This window comes from Coregonus lavaretus (assembly GCF_964263955.1).
Source record: "Coregonus lavaretus genome assembly, chromosome: 4".
Classification (NCBI taxonomy): domain Eukaryota; kingdom Metazoa; phylum Chordata; class Actinopteri; order Salmoniformes; family Salmonidae; genus Coregonus; species Coregonus lavaretus.
The window spans coordinates 41,666,167-41,681,473 of record NC_139991.1 but is presented as its reverse complement, the minus strand read 5'-3'; the positions used below and the strand labels follow the sequence as shown (position 1 = coordinate 41,681,473).

At 41.8% G+C, this 15,307-nt stretch overlaps 3 protein-coding genes across 8 annotated transcripts in view; 2 read left to right on the top strand and 1 right to left on the bottom strand.

Annotated features, from left to right (window-relative positions):
- LOC311128656 (ran-binding protein 3-like) overlaps positions 1-334 on the top strand; it is a 39,735-nt gene extending 39,401 nt beyond the window's left edge. For all 3 annotated transcript variants that reach the window (XR_014613218.1, XR_014613219.1, XR_014613220.1), the window contains one exon: positions 6-334. The gene's annotated coding sequence lies outside the window, so the exon portion shown is untranslated. The remainder of the gene's footprint in view (positions 1-5) is intronic.
- A 1,551-nt stretch (positions 335-1,885) lies between these two features.
- On the top strand, positions 1,886-8,301 carry LOC311127653 (NAD kinase 2, mitochondrial-like). Of its 4 annotated transcripts, none has more exons than XM_084159492.1 (12): positions 1,886-2,206; positions 2,849-2,937; positions 3,054-3,142; positions 3,363-3,444; positions 3,613-3,696; positions 4,037-4,176; positions 4,416-4,500; positions 4,739-4,834; positions 5,048-5,103; positions 5,270-5,323; positions 5,427-5,550; positions 6,512-8,301. In XM_084159492.1, exons 1-12 carry the CDS (start codon positions 1,970-1,972, stop codon positions 6,648-6,650), a joined length of 1,275 nt encoding a protein of 424 aa, XP_084015618.1. In that variant the 5' UTR covers positions 1,886-1,969; the 3' UTR covers positions 6,651-8,301. The 4 variants fall into 4 exon arrangements, with proteins under 4 accessions (XP_084015618.1, XP_084015616.1, XP_084015617.1 ...); XM_084159490.1 differs by having other exon boundaries at positions 4,691-4,834; XM_084159491.1 differs by having other exon boundaries at positions 4,037-4,200.
- Positions 8,302-12,631, bottom strand: LOC311127654 (S-phase kinase-associated protein 2-like). Its single transcript, XM_084159493.1, has 10 exons — positions 12,516-12,631; positions 11,640-11,884; positions 11,386-11,497; positions 11,073-11,216; positions 10,817-10,951; positions 10,610-10,708; positions 10,298-10,425; positions 10,136-10,187; positions 9,876-9,983; positions 8,302-9,759 (listed from the first exon to the last, which is right to left on the bottom strand). Exons 1-10 carry the CDS (start codon positions 12,527-12,529, stop codon positions 9,558-9,560), a joined length of 1,239 nt encoding a protein of 412 aa, XP_084015619.1. The 5' UTR covers positions 12,530-12,631; the 3' UTR covers positions 8,302-9,557.
- Between the last annotated feature and the right edge of the window lie 2,676 nt (positions 12,632-15,307).

Sequence of the window (15,307 nt, the reverse complement as noted above, 5' to 3'; positions counted from 1 at the left end):
CCAAGGTTAGATCAACAACAGGATCTGGGAGTAACCATAGAGGAACATCCCCTATCACCACAGAAGGGCCAACATCCAACTCCCTCAAAGCACTCTCATCAGCAAGCTTTCCAACTGTCCAATCAAAATCACTGCCTTGTCTACTAGTACAGTGCATTCGGAAAGTACTCAGACCTCTTGACTTTTTCCACATTTTGTTACGTTACAGCCTTATTCTAAAATTGATGAGGACATTTTTTTATTTAATCAGTCTACACACAATACCCCATATTTCAAACCAGTTTTTGCTTTGTCATTATGGGGTATTGTGTGTAGATTGACGCGGGGGGGGACGACGACAATTTAATTCATTTTAAAATAAGGCTGTAACGTAAGAAAATGTGGAAAAAGTGAAGGGGTCTGAATACTTTCTGAACGCACTGTATAGTCCCAACAGTAATCTAGAACAGTAACAGTGGGATACTCAACCTCACAGCCTTTCAACCTAACCCAATAAGCTAATGTCATTTTTTTATACTGCATATCCAAAGGCATCTCACCTGCCTCCACTAGTAAGGCACATTCAGATGTTCATTTAAATGCACCAATACATATCCTTACAGCTATATACTGGATTATGTCCAGCCTCTGAAGCCAAGTCTTCGCTGATGTTCCATAAACTATACACCCGTAATCAATTGTTGTCCTGATCAGAGCTCTATAAATATCCATCAACGATTGTCTGTCAGCACCCCATTCATAACCAGAGACCGAGCGCATAAGATTCACCACCTTCTTACACTTTGTTTCAACCCTCCCCATGTGCTGTCCATACAGAAACAACTGTATATTATCAGCAACTTTTTTCTTCCAGAAGAACATACAAGACTGTGCCACTGACAACTTTTAAAACCCCAGTCAATCGACTGTCTTTCAACAACCACTATAGCTTGTTGAATAGATTTGATCACATGAGAGACATTCCTTCCCCTCTTCCAAATAGTTCCATCATCAGCATATAGGGAAGCCCCAATGCCCCTACCTACATTCGAAAACACATCGTTAATCATAATGTTGAACAAAATAGGACAGATAGCACTGCCAATGAGGTATAATAAGAAACACCACTCTATTTAGAGAACAATGCTCCGGCTCCACCCATGAAATGCACGTTTTTTTACGTCATAAAATAAGCGAGCACTTTCAGCAAACGTGCGTGCGCTACGTGCATCAAAGATGGTGTCGTAGGAGCTGGGTACTGTTGTTCAATAAGTCCTCTGAGTCTCAAATAGCTAACATTCATGCATGTATTTAGTTTCTTGGAGCTGCTTAGAGTAAATAAGTATGATCAAACGAATATTTGCAGGATAAAAAGAAAAGTGAAAGCTACATGTAGAGAGGGTCGCTAGCAAAGAACTTAGTTTGAGGCAAGTTAGCTAGCTAACTATGTGTGTAACGTTATGTTGCTGTATTTTGAACTGACCTGTGTGGTGTGTTGGGCTTGCTAGCGACGGGTTTACATGGAGATTTGGACAGATTTGAAGCTAGCTATCGTCAGCTAGACCGCGCTATCTAGCTGGATCAGAGTGCGCGTGACCTTCTTTTCACCCATTACGTAGTTATCTGGCAAATGTTAGTATAAACAGAAGTTGTTCATAAACTGTATTTGCTAGCTACATTGCTTGCTCGTGAAAGTGAAACAGAGCGCTGGCTAGAGCTAAGGTGAATTGTTTTTAAGCTGCTATAGTAGCTAAACTTGCTAGGTCGTGCTTTGTCAATTCAGAACTACGCTAGGTGAGAGTGGTCTCGGACCATCTGGATTCAACGAGTTTAGTGTGCATGAATGAATGGACCCAAGTCAAACAGCTGGGAGGAAGCTCAAGCTAACATTACCGACATTGGGTTACCACCGAATTGACCAACGACCACATTAAAGGGGACCAACAACGAATAACTTTTGATTGATTGTCTTTTTTTACCATTTACAAGAATGACTTACCGAGCCTTTATAAACGTTCTGTGCCTTGGGAATCGAGCTGTCACTATTTTAAATAGGAGCTCAGGTCGCCTCCTTCACATCCAGATGGGGATACGAAATATTGCATCACAGGCTGAAAGTGGTTTCAACCCCGCAAAGGTTGCTGTGGTGACAAAGATGACAAGATATGAATTCGAGCAGCAAAGATATCGCTTTTCAGAGCTATCAGAAGAGGACCTAAAACAGCTGGTAAGGGAATGGAAAACAATGTGATATTATGGTACTTGCCAGTGGTGTAAAAATACTTTAAAGTACTACTTAAGTAGTTTTGGGGGGTATTTGTACTCTACTATTTAACTTTTACTTCACTACATTCCTAAAGAAAATAATCTACTTTTTAGTTTGCTTAATATAAGGAATTTGGGAACTTAAGGATATTTTAGAAATTACATTTACTTTTGATACTTAAGTATATTTTTTAGAACCAAATACTTTTAGACTTTTACTCAAGTAGTATTTAACTGGGTGACTTTTACTTGAGTAATTTTCTATTAAGGTATCTTTACTTTTACTCAAGTATGACAATTGGGTACTTTTTCCACCACTGGTACTTGCTCTCAAACTCGCTCATCTGTTAAATGTGTTCATCCTTGACAGTAAAACACCCCCTGAACAACTAGGCATCAGCACACACTAGTTTAATTTTCAGTTCAGACATAGAGATTTGGTGATCCCATAGATCGATGCTGGTGATAGACAAATATTTATCTTGAAGGATGTCAGATTCCTTTCTCAATGTTGCGAGTTGTATGATAATCCTCACCAGAGCCTGGTTGAAATGTCGTTGCTGTGATTATAATTGTGATAATCTGAGTTTTGTGCTTGTTACAGCTTGCATTGAAGGGCTCCAGCTACCTTGGGCTTCTGGAGAGACACAACATCCATACCCGCAATGTGGAACACATTGTGGAGAGTCTACAGTAAGATGATGAGATTCTATTCAAGGATATTGTTGTGGTGTACTGTATACAAGCGGTCATTAAGTTGTAAAGTGGCACATAACCCTAACCTTTGTGTGTCTCTCTGTTCCCTCTAGGAAAGAGGGGATGGAAGTGCGTGTGGTGAAGAGAGGGCAATATGATGAAGAAACAGTGCGATGGGCAGACGCTATTATCTCTGCAGGGGGTACGTCTTCTCCCTTTTTAAGAGTTTGAGAATAGTAGCTGATAATTTACATGGTCACTTTCCCACAGAGTGGTACAAGACAATCCGAATTCAAATGTAATCATACTGTTGAAAGTCAGTGCTCAGAGAATACGAAGGGTCAGCTCAACCATGAATAGGCCCATTTCACCCAGAAACCTTGTTGTCATTAGCTCTGACCCCCTCCTGTTCCTTTTGTTAGGGGATGGGACTATGCTACTTGTCGCCAGTAAGGTTTTCAATAAAGACCAACCCGTTCTTGGGGTTAACACAGACCCTGAAAGGTAAGAACTCACAACAAAAGGGGTTAACGAAAATAAAGTGGTGGGTTGGGGAATTCCTTGTGGTGAATTTCAACATTTTGTTATAGAATTAGAGGGGGGAAAATTGTTTTATCTAGTTTGAGGAAAAAAGTGCTCCTATTACAGCTGTCTTTTTTGCTTTGAATGAAGGTCAGAGGGACATCTGTGTCTGCCTGTGCGTTACACACATGCCTTCCCTGAGGCACTACAAAAACTCCGCCGTGGTCAGTTCAGGTGGGTGTTTCCCTTTCACTTCCCTGGCCAGAATACTGCTGTTAAGAAAGCTATGTTTACTCGTAAAGAATACTCTGATCTCTTTGCCACACTTCCCCAGTTCTGTTCAGCATGCCTGGTCTTACTACTATGCACTCTGGTGTTACTGTTGCTGAACTGTAAGACATGAGTTTCTGATTCCAGGAACAGTAATGCCTATTAATATCATGACATGTTTCACCACCCCCTCTTCTTTCTCCAAATGTTCCTTGACCTGCCTACCACACACTCTACTACTTAACTCCTTTGATTCATTTACTTCCCATTCCCTCTCAACCCTTCCCCCCTCTATGTCCTGCAGGTGGCAGTGGCGGCAGAGGATCCGTCTACACCTGGAGGGCACAGGGATCAACCCCACCCCAGTGGACCTACATGAACAGCAGCTCAGTCTGGAGCAACACAACCAGGCCCACCGCATCACCCTCATGGAGGCCCAGCGCAGTACGGCCCCTCGGCCTCCTATGTGTACCTGTCTCAGTCTCTTTGTCTGTCTGTCTGGGCCCTTGGGAACAATCAAATACTTTTTGAATGGAGGGGGCACTGTCTTGAATGATTAACATGTCTTCTGGACTGGTCACATTTTTTTGTTCTGGTATTAATTCACATAATTAATTTCATGTGATTTGTTAAAAAGCCCTTTTCTACCAGTTCCTCTATTCATTGTTGTTTCTTCGATACAGGTGAGTTTGGCAGCTTATCCAAGCCCTATCTACTCCCTGTCAGAGGACTGAATGAGATCTTCATCGGGGAATCTCTCTCCTCCAGGTACCCTTGTCATCAAAACAAGCCATGGCATCATGAACCCCCCCCCCCCCCCCCCCCCCCCAAACATGAATGCCTGTTTTGCTGCTTGTCTCTGCATGTTTCCCCCTTCATTAACATGCCTCCTGCACTACTACTACACCCACCCATTTCTCCAAGCACTCATTGGTGGATCTCTGTCCGTCACTCACAGGGTGAAGTATAAATCCTTCAAACCTCATCTCACCCTCTCGCTCCATAGGGCTTCCTACTATGAGATCTCTGTGGACGACGGACCATGGGAGAAGCAGAAAAGCTCTGGCCTTAGCGTCTGCACTGGGACCGGATCTAAAGCCTGGTACACATAAGCCATTTTCTTTTTATAATTTTTTTTACCTATGTTGGTGTTTGCCAATTAGTGGTACTGGAAGTCCACTGTGAATGCTACTTCTTGTTCATGCTAGTTAAAAAAAATTAAAAATCTAAATTAGGAAAAACGCTGATTTGATTTACAGCACAGCTTTTAGTGGAATGTTTGTTTCATGAGACTCGTTCTGGTGTGTTTTTACAGGTCTTACAATATTAACAAACTGGTTGAACAGGCTGTGGAAGAAGTCCTAATGATAGGTATGTGGACTCCAACCTTTACAATAATCATGTGGATTTGTGTTTTCTTAAATCTCTGTGTAAATGGAATTACATCTGGAAATTGAGACAATCAATCAATGATTTGGAGAACCTGTATACTACACTGATAATGTCATGAGTGATTGAGTTCTCTGTATCTTTCCAGGAAAGGCACAAATGGGTCTTGATATTCCACTGAGTCAGGAATTGATTGAGAAGGGTGAGTTCCAAAATATGTACAGCTGAATGTGTGAATGGATAGATGGATGAATGCTCAAGGAAAATGTGTATAAATTAATCGCACAATGTCTTTCTTTTATCAGTGACTGATGAATACAACAAGTCTCTGGTGTTTGGTCCGGAGGAAGGCAGAATGTTCTTCAGCATCAGAGAGCCAATCGTCAACAGAGTATTCTCCAGCAGTCGCCAAAGAGGCTTTGCCAACAGGTCAGTTCTATCTACAGTGCCTTCAGAAAGTATTCACACCCCTTGACTTTTTCCACATTTTGCTGTGTTACAGCCTACATTTTAAATTGAGATTTTGGGTCACTGGCCTACACACTATGTTTTTATTAATTAAAAATGAAAAGCTGAAACGGTTTGAGTCAATAAGTATTGAACCCCTTTTGTAGTGGCCCGTGTAGCTCAGTTGGTAGAGCATGACGCTTGCAACGGCAGGGTTGTGGGTTCGATTCCCACGGGGGGCCAGGGGGGCCAGTATGAAAATGTACGCACTCACTAACTGTAAGTCGCTCTGGATAAGAGCGTCTGCTAAATGACTAAAATGTAAATGTTATGGCAAAAAGTTTCTTAACAAGTCACATAATTAGTTGCATGGACTCCGTGTTTAACATGATTTTTAAATGACCACCTCATCTCTGTACCCCACACATACAATTATCTATAAGTTATTATTTACACTTTGCTGTATCAATACACCCAGTCACTACAAAGATACAGGCGTTTTTCCTAACTCAGTTGCCGGAGAGGAAGGAAACCGATCAGGGATTTCAACATAAGGCTAATGGTGACTTTAAAACAGTTACAGAGTTTAATGGCTGTGATAGGACAAAACTGAGGATGGATCAACAACATTGTTGTTACTCCACAATATTAACTTAAATGACAGAGTGAAAAGAAGGAAGCTTGTACAGAATAAAAATATTCCAAAACATGCATCCTGTTTGCAACAAGGCACTAAAGTAAAACTGCAAAAAATGTGGCAAAGAAATGAACTTGTGTTGGATTTGGATTAAATGTAATCCATTTTGAATTCAGGCTGTAACACAACAAAATGTGGAGTAAGTCAAGGGGTATGCATATTTTCTGAAGGCACATTGCCCATTCTTCTTGTCTTGAAGAATTCTTCTTGATCCCATTTTGAAATCTTTTGGGTGTTGCTCTTCAGGGTGTGTGTGCGCTCACGGTGCTGGGACGCGTGCATGGTGGTGGACGGCGGGACTTCTTTTGAGTTCAATGACGGTGCCATAGCAACAATCACCATGAACGAGGAGGATCAGCTCCGGACTGTTCTCCTTGAAAACTGACCCGCCAACCATTCTTACTGAGCTCACAGTAGACTCTCAACAGCAGTGATCTATGAAGGAAGTAGGGAGAAGAGGCTAGTCTCATGCATTATTAGGACCTGTGAACTTGATGAGACTATCACATCCTCCCCTTGTAGCTTTTTGGAGTTTGGCAGAATGATATTTAGGCTATATTCACAATTGTGTTCTTTACTTTTGCATTGGTGTTGGCTGTATTAGTTACATTTGGGTTTTATTTAGCTATTTGTCTCAATTTGATTTACCCAATATCGTCACAAGCTTACCGTGCAAGCGGAAATGAGTGCAATTATGCAGTATTTGCTACTTTTTTCACAATTCATTTACTTACAGAAGCCGGACAGTATTCAATGAATCGTCTTGCTCTATTATGGATGGTTAGTTTCACATGTTTTGAGTTTGCTTAAGTATAAAGACTTGCCATTTTTTAAAACATGAGACCGAATAGGCATTCTGTCAGGCAGCTGTGAGTTTCCGACTTTGCCTTGGGCATTTATCGTTGCCAAACACTACCCAAATCAATCCTCTCCACCAATTGCTATATAAGGCAAAACTGAGGGACAGAGCGAGCCCGCATAACAATGGCTCACTTGAAATACAATTTCTTACGGAATGTCATGTTACAATAACGGAATTAAGAGGATTTTAAGCATGTGCTGCAATCATTAGTTTATTTAAATATACATTTATATTTTTGGAGTTTTTCAGACATAGTGCTAATTCCTATTGGAAAAAATGTTGTGAGCACAAAGTTGATATTTTTGGTATTGGTGGACAAATTCTGATGTTTTGGTATTCCATTTGGCTGCATTTAAATATTTTTCTAGCTCTTTTGAGCTGCTTGGCTTCAAACACCAATTGTGTTGGAGAGTGGTAGTACAAGATGAAAAATGTAATGCACTAAGATCAAAACCGAAAGCATTGTATTGCTCAACAGGTCAGGGTCTCGAGGGTCTTCACCTCAACTTTGACAAAACAAAAACAGTATGTGCCTGGGCCTGAAACTGCAAAATACTAAAATATTTGGTTCCAGCGTTCATCAAGGGGTCATTTAGAAAACGCCTGGAAGTTAAGAGGAATGGTTTTAGTTATGAATCACACATTATGTAAGATTAATATGCAGAAGGGAGCCATGTCTAAATAAATCCATATTGTGTTGTGGATTCTGCCATGTGAACTGTATGTGGACTACTTTCTGTGGCTCTAGTTCTACAGCTGAAATTACAAATGACTGTCAATGCTCCTTATGGTGCCAGGTCATGAAACTACACTGAGCAAAAAAATAAACGCAATATGTAAAGTGCTGGTCCCATGTTTCATGAGCTCAAATAAAAGACCGCAGAAATGTTCTATTTTGTGGGGGAAAACTGGCTGGGCCTGGCTCCCAAGTGGGTGGGCCTCTGCCCTTCCATAGCTGCGCCCCTGCCCAGTCATGTGAAATCCATAGATTAGGGCCTAATACATGTATTTAAATTGACTGATTTCCTTATATGAACTGTAACTCAGCAAAATCTTTGAAATTGTTGCGTTTATATTTTTGTTCAGTTAACACTGGAGGCATTTGTCTGATTATTAAATGGTGTGAAATCAAAACATGATCACAGAACTCTTTAAATAAAACATTTAGACATTTGTGACAGTGCATCTTATTTGTCAATGCATTAATTTAAACAAATTCAAGTTTTTCTCAAACATCTCAACCAAATGTGAGCACAAACAGGAACCAGACCAAACATGGCTCAGATACATAGCCTCTGCCACAGGGGGGCACTAGCTAACATGTTCTTCTACATTATAGGCCTGTAGTACTGCACATTCTCATATTTAGTACCTAATTTAGGGACAAGATTACATTTGTATTTCCACAAAATTGCCAACGGATCTAGATTTTTGTATATACGTTATAACCACCTCAGCTTTTATTCCGTCAAATGGATGTAGAGGTTGATTTAAAATGTAACTTCATTGATTTTCCCCTTTTAAAATAAACAGATCAAGTAAACGGCATCATTATTGAAAACGGGGCCTTCAAATGCAGATTAAATTTGTATTTTATAAACACTTTAAAAAGAGAATTCTAACCAATGCATCATGAGGTAGAGATTTCACCAGCTACAATGGTGGTGCACCTATGCAATAATCCAACTTGGACCAAAATCTTCCGTTTCTTTCTGGCAAACACTGCTTACAGTTGATAGACAGTAACTGGAACTAATGTTCCCATATCCAGTTTGTAAAACATTACAGAATGAACAAACATTATCACTCTATAACGTTGAGTTTTGCACGCTTTACTATAGACCTTTTTTCAAACAGATCGGTCTTTGGAATGTTCGGAAGTAAATATAATGGCCAGATCATGGGATACAGTATCAGCATCCTATAATCAAAATGTATGATTATCTCAAGCAAAAAATACAATAAAAAGTTATTTCCCTGAAAGCAACAAGCTCCGTCTTCAACATTATCAGGGTTAAAATATTTCTAAAACAGGTACGCTTTTAAAATCTTATGAATTCAGTTGCATGGTATTCAAGTAGCATTACTGTGGAGAAATTTAATTTACCAGCATTTAAAATGTTCACTACTGTGTATCCGAAGGCTATGTCCTATTACTGAGCTTATTACAATAATAACTTAGAACCAATGCCCACCATTATAAAACCAAAATAAGTGCTGACAAAAGCACAACAAAACAGGCATTTACATCACCAGTCAGAACAATTGGTGTCAGTGTACAACAAATTGCAAAAGGCTCTGTGCAATATGCATACACACAATGGCTGACACAGACACACTAAAAATAGATAATATTCCTCCTATATCATGACCACATCAGACAGAAATGAGTTATGACATGTTAGTGACAGCGTTAGGAAGGTGTTATGGCTAGGGCCTGAACACCAAGCGACAGGTCATGCCCCACATGGTGCGGTCCCTCCGGGTGGCCTCGGTGGGACGGGCCACGCCTGAAAATGGCCGGGTGTTGATTTGGAGACGGGGCAAACCTTTACTCAGGATTGGCAGGTAGGTGTCCTGGACCAGCCCGTACACCTCCAACGTCTGCAGCTCTGGGAACTTCTCAAAGTCACTGAAATAAACAATAGGCTTAAAACAACAAAAAAATGAGAGGAATTGGCAGCTAAGGAAAGCAACAAGACTACTAAAGCATTCATATTATCACTTGAGAGTTTGTCTGTCACTTACGCTAAGGCAGCAGGGTGAATCTGGTAGCAGCGGCTCAATGCTAAGTGTCTAAGAGACTGCAGCTGCTGGAGGATGGGGAAACTGGAGGTCGTCATCAGAACACTGTCACTGTAACACAAATACACAGACAAGTTATCATAATGAGATTATGGTATGAAGAAACAGTAGTTGTACAGTATCCATGTCAAATAATGTCATAGTCAAAGCAATCATGTGGATCCACATTTCAGCCCAGCTCAGGAGATACAGTATGAACTCACCTTAAATCCAGATTTACGAGGTTAGGACATCTCTCCACCAAGTCTTTCACATCTGAAAAGAGGCCATTGGTAAATTTAACTCATCATCAGTATAGAGATATTCAAACAGTCAATACAAATATGGGCTGAGGGAAAATGTTCAATGCCATAGGTTTTCCTCACCTTCCATAGTAAGGTTCTGTCTGTAGCCACTGAGGTTGAGCTGGGTGATATTGGAGGGGATGTTACTTACAACAGCCTTCACATGATCAGTGCTGAAGTCACAACACGACAAGTTCAGCTCTTCAAGCCTTGGTATAGGAATGGAAAAAGGGAAAGCAACAAAGTTCTGCATTAGTTTACCAATGCACAGATCATGGTTTAAACAGCGAGTTAATTACATAGATTATGCTATCATTCAGAAATACTTAGAACTTCAAACACATTCAAAATCATCAAATAAAACAGAATTAGAAATTGAGAGACTAAGCTTACCGTGAGCAGGATTTGAGAATCTCACTAAGCGAGTCAGGGGAGAAGCCAGAGCAGCCACACAGGTTGAGCCGTACCAGCTCAGTATTCTGAGATAGGGACCTGATGGGTAGAGTAAGACTGTTAAGAATCATTCTGAATGCTGTCTAAAATGGCTGGTAACATTTACATGACATCATTGTAAACAGAGCATTTGTCTTCTTTACTCACTGAACGATGTTGTCAGAGAGCTCCAGTCCCTCCAAGCTTAGATTCTCTAGCAGCCTGCAACGTGAGATGATGTCATCTAGAACCGGGGTTGTTACAGTGCAGCTGGACAGATCCATGTGATGGACATGCAGGTGTCTGAAATAACAGACAAAATTACATGATAAGACATACTGCACCACAACAAATAGGATTGTCTATGTTCACCTACAACAGAAACCTCTGTACCCCCATTATATGTATGAGTATGAGGACTCACTGTGTGTGGGTGAAACGTGGTTCTCCAATGCAGGTATGGGGGCAGCGCAGTCCCAGTACTCCAACCGTAAGCATCTGCCCAAGAGCTTGATCTAGCTGGGCTTTCCCTACCAGATCCACACTATGCCACAGAGACTCGTCAAACCTGCCAGGCACAAAAACATGCAGACTTAAATGACAGACTCAGATACGTTTTGCTGATCTATTTGCCAGTGTTAGGAAAAGTGAGTGTGATATCTAAGATTTTCAAGCAGAAATTCTGCAGTGTAGTATGTAAGTTGTTTACAAGTACAGTTGAATGGTCCCAGACTTACGCCAAGCGATGCCAGCGCTTGCAGACCCGGGACATCCTGAGGAGGTCCTGCAGGGGGAGGCAGGACAGGATTCCCAACAGCAACTCATCTGGGAGACTGTCCCAGGCCAAGCCTGTCATTGAAACAACATCAAACAATCAATAATTTGATCAAATAGTGACTTCCCTAAAACAGAATAATTCTTAAGAATTCCAGATAATTAGCTGTGTTTTTCTAAGCTTATTGTATTCCTCCCAACACATGGCTATACACACCTGAAAACTCCCTCCTTTTCCTTGGTCGCCTGGCAAGCACGAACTGGTTATCCTCGTTCTCTTTGCCCTTGCAGACCACCCGCTGCTTGTGAGGTGGTGACCACTGCTGAATGAGCTCGTGAGGGGTGTTCTCCGTGTCCAGACATTCTCCAAAGTATTGTCTCTTTTTCCGTTTGCTCTTCTCAGTGAGGGACAGCATGGATCCCTCCAAATTCTCATTCAGGCAGGGCAACTCCTGCAAAGCCCTGATACAAAAATAATGGGACAATGAGACAAACGGACAATCTTTTTGTGCATGTTGTATTACCCGAGATGTAACACCTGATGTAGCTTGCTAAAACATCGTTACACAATGTAGCTAGTTCACAATTAGCAAAGTTTAGTTAGCCAACGTTAGATAGTTCGCTCGCTAGAATGAATGCCCGCCATGTTTGCGGGCGTTCCATTTTAGTAGTTAATCTCCCCAAAAATTGCGCCATATCACACCAAAAATACACGTTTAAATAGACATGTAGCTATGCAATAAAACATTTCATTAGTGTTCCTAGCTATAAAGTTGTTTTAGCATGTAAATTATCACATTCTGATGTGCTAGCCGCCTCCTTGTGTTGAGAGCGCGCGGTTTCGATTTCTGGGTCTGCCAATGCATTTTTGGTATAATCGGTATTATTTTGCTCGAACTGTACTTGTGCCCTTCTCATGAACAATAATTACTATTTTAATTTGAGCCTTGCATTGCACGACGAATCGACAATATATGCCTAGGATCTGTTGGGCAAGCTGGAACGATTCGCACTGCATTCTAGAATGCGCCCACCCATACCACGCAATCAATATCTCCTAAATGTAGATATGGTTGTGAATTCTAGAACATACCTTTCGTGTGACATCTCCCCGAGTATTTGCTGAAATAGGCAACCCAAAAATCTGTGGTATAAATCAATAGAAAAAGTAAACAGCCAACTTTACTTCTCTGAACCCAAGAAGGGACTGTTTAAACCTCCAGCGTAATAGACCTGAGTGACTGCCCGCCCTCAGCTCTGCAGCGTTCTGTGATTGGCTCAAAACCAAAATTACTACTATTACATTTCCATAGCGCTTTTCATAGAATCTCAAAGCACTTCAACAGCAAAAACAAACATGACAGGTCAAACAATAGAGGCCAAGTCTTTGAAAGCTGCATCCTCTGAACAGAGCATGTGAGCGGAGTGGAGCGGGAGCGAGCGGGCGGATTTTGGACAGAGCGCAGAGCGGCATTTTTAAAAGGACGGAGCGTCGCCCTATGTCCCGCTCCAATTTCTCTCGCTCACACCACGAGTCTGAAGCATGCTCAAGCCTGACCTAGAATCCATCTGTTTAATTTAATTTGTGTCGTCCATGAATTTGTATTTTATAGAGCGAGAGGAGCAGCAGCAGCAGCAACAAGAGAAAATGGTTGAGGAATTCAAACGTTTCTTCACTGCACGCAAAGGCCCAACCATAACAAGGGAGAGAAAAAGAGAGCTGGATGTAGCATTTAAAAAAATGATTTACATGGACTATGAACCGCTGATTAAAGGAGAACGCTAAGGGATGCAACACTTCGCCAGCGCAGCTCAACCGGGCTACACCCCCTCATGCTACAACACCGTACGGGACACGCTCATGTCACATGCCCTGGAAGAGATGGAAGCCAAACTGCAAGACCTACTGCAAAATGGTGATGGGCTCGTTCTGTCAGCGGACATTTGGACCAGTAGAAGAGGGCACAGCTTCCTTGGCATCGTGGCCAGTTTCATTGATGGGACGTTCCGGAGGCACACGGTTTTGTTGGGCTGTGAGCACATACAGGGGCACCATACCGCAGATCGTATTTACCAAAAGTATGAAAGTGTACTGAAATATTGGAACGTGCAACGACGTGTGATTCGGGTTGTCACTGACAGTGCCAGCAACATGATCAAGGCGTTTAACCTCCTCCCTGGCACTGAAGAGGAGGCGGAGGGTGAAGTGACCGCGGATGCCAGCAGCAGCGCAGAACATGAAGAGGAGGATGAGGGACCACCTGCGCCCTCGCAAGTCCATGTGGAAGTGATAACCACTAATGTAGAAACTATGATAAATCAGTACTTTACTGTGTCAAATTTACATCAGATGCCCCATTCACATGCTTCAGCTGGCGATCAAAGACGCCGTTAACGAGCACGACAACATGAATAGGCTGTTAGTGAAAGTCGGGCACATGGTGAAAAGTGTACGCAAGAGCACCGTGAACACAGAGGAAACCGACCATTTAGGTGTCTGCCCCACAAATGCCTGCGCCACTCGATGGAGCAGCCAGCTGGGGATGATTCAATCGTTCATCCGGTTGTTCCAAAAATACCCGTTATGGCAAAACAAACTCAAGTCTAATGTTGCTAACATCACCCTGAATCAAGTACGGCAGCTGACGCACCTTGTCAGTGTGCTGACACCACTGGCAGACCTCACAGACAAAATGCAGAAGGAGCTGGGGAACCTGGGGATGATCCTCCCTGCTGTCACAGAAATCAAATCCCTGCTCACCGATGACACTCACGCAGGACTTCCAATGGGCATCGCTGCTTTTGCAGAAACATTGGCAAACAACATGTCAATTCGCTATGGAATATACTATACTGATGTATCTCTAGGAAGAGTCTTGGTGCTTCCAAACTTCTTTCATTTAAGAATGATGGAGGCCACTGTGGTCTTGGGGACCTTCAATGCTGCAGAAATGTTTTGGTACCCTTCCCCAGATCTCTGCCTCGACACAATCCTGTCTCGGAGCTCTACGGACAGTTCCTTCGACCTCATGGCTTGGTTTTTGCTCTGACATGCACTGTCAACTGTGGGACCTTATATAGACAGGTGTGGCTTTCCAAATCATGTCCAATCAATTGAATTTACCACAGGTGGACTCTAATCCAGTTGTAGAAACATCTCAAGGATGATCAATTGAAACAGGATGCCCTGAGCTCAATTTCGAGTCTCATAGCAAAAGGTCTGAATACTTATGTAAACAAGGTATTTCAGTTTTAAACTGTGTATACATTTGCAAGAATTTCTAAAAACCTGTTTTCGCTTTGTCATTATGGGGTATTGTGTGTAGATTAATAAAAATAATAATATTTAATCAATTTTAGAATAAGGCTGTAACGTAACAACATGTGGAAAAAGTCAAGGGGTCTGAATACTTTCCGAATACACTGTATACCGTGACATTCGGGGGTCTCTATTTTTTTCAAGGAATCTCCTTTGTGTGCACGCGCTTGCAGTAAAACAAATTATGTGCGGGCCTACTAGTAAAGACGTAATTTAACGGTAACAACAAAACATATTACATTTTAATTTGTATGAACACAACCAGTCATGATGTTTTCATCTTATTGTCAAACAAATCACCAAAAAGTAGGCTGGCCGCACATGTTCGTCCACTCCATCCAGTCATTTGATGAATGGAAAGAGACATCTGTTACAACACACCAAAAGGTGTAATGACATTCGGCGATTGTCATTGGGTCTACACTCTTGTAGCCTAAAATAATTGATGCGTCTTGCTGACAAAATTACATTTTTTGTAGAAAGAAAAATTGGGACAACTGAAAAGAGGCTGAGATACAGGACTGTCCCGGGATGACAAGTGCAGCCAAATGGATTAAAAAAAACAA

Bases quoted from the DNA above. Each gene is read 5' to 3' on its own strand.
- LOC311127654 (XM_084159493.1), bottom strand. The intron at 11,498-11,639 runs GTGTGTATAGCC...TTTCAATGACAG, and splicing joins GAAAAGGAGGGAGTTTTCAG to GCTTGGCCTGGGACAGTCTC. The intron at 10,426-10,609 runs GTAAGCTTAGTC...TCCTATACCAAG, and splicing joins ATTCTCAAATCCTGCTCACG to GCTTGAAGAGCTGAACTTGT.
- LOC311127653 (XM_084159489.1), top strand. From the start codon at position 1,970: ATGACTTACCGAGCCTTTATAAACGTTCTGTGCCTTGGGAATCGAGCT. The intron at 2,207-2,848 runs GTAAGGGAATGG...TGCTTGTTACAG, and splicing joins AAGAGGACCTAAAACAGCTG to CTTGCATTGAAGGGCTCCAG. The intron at 4,835-5,047 runs GTACACATAAGC...GTGTTTTTACAG, and splicing joins GGGACCGGATCTAAAGCCTG to GTCTTACAATATTAACAAAC.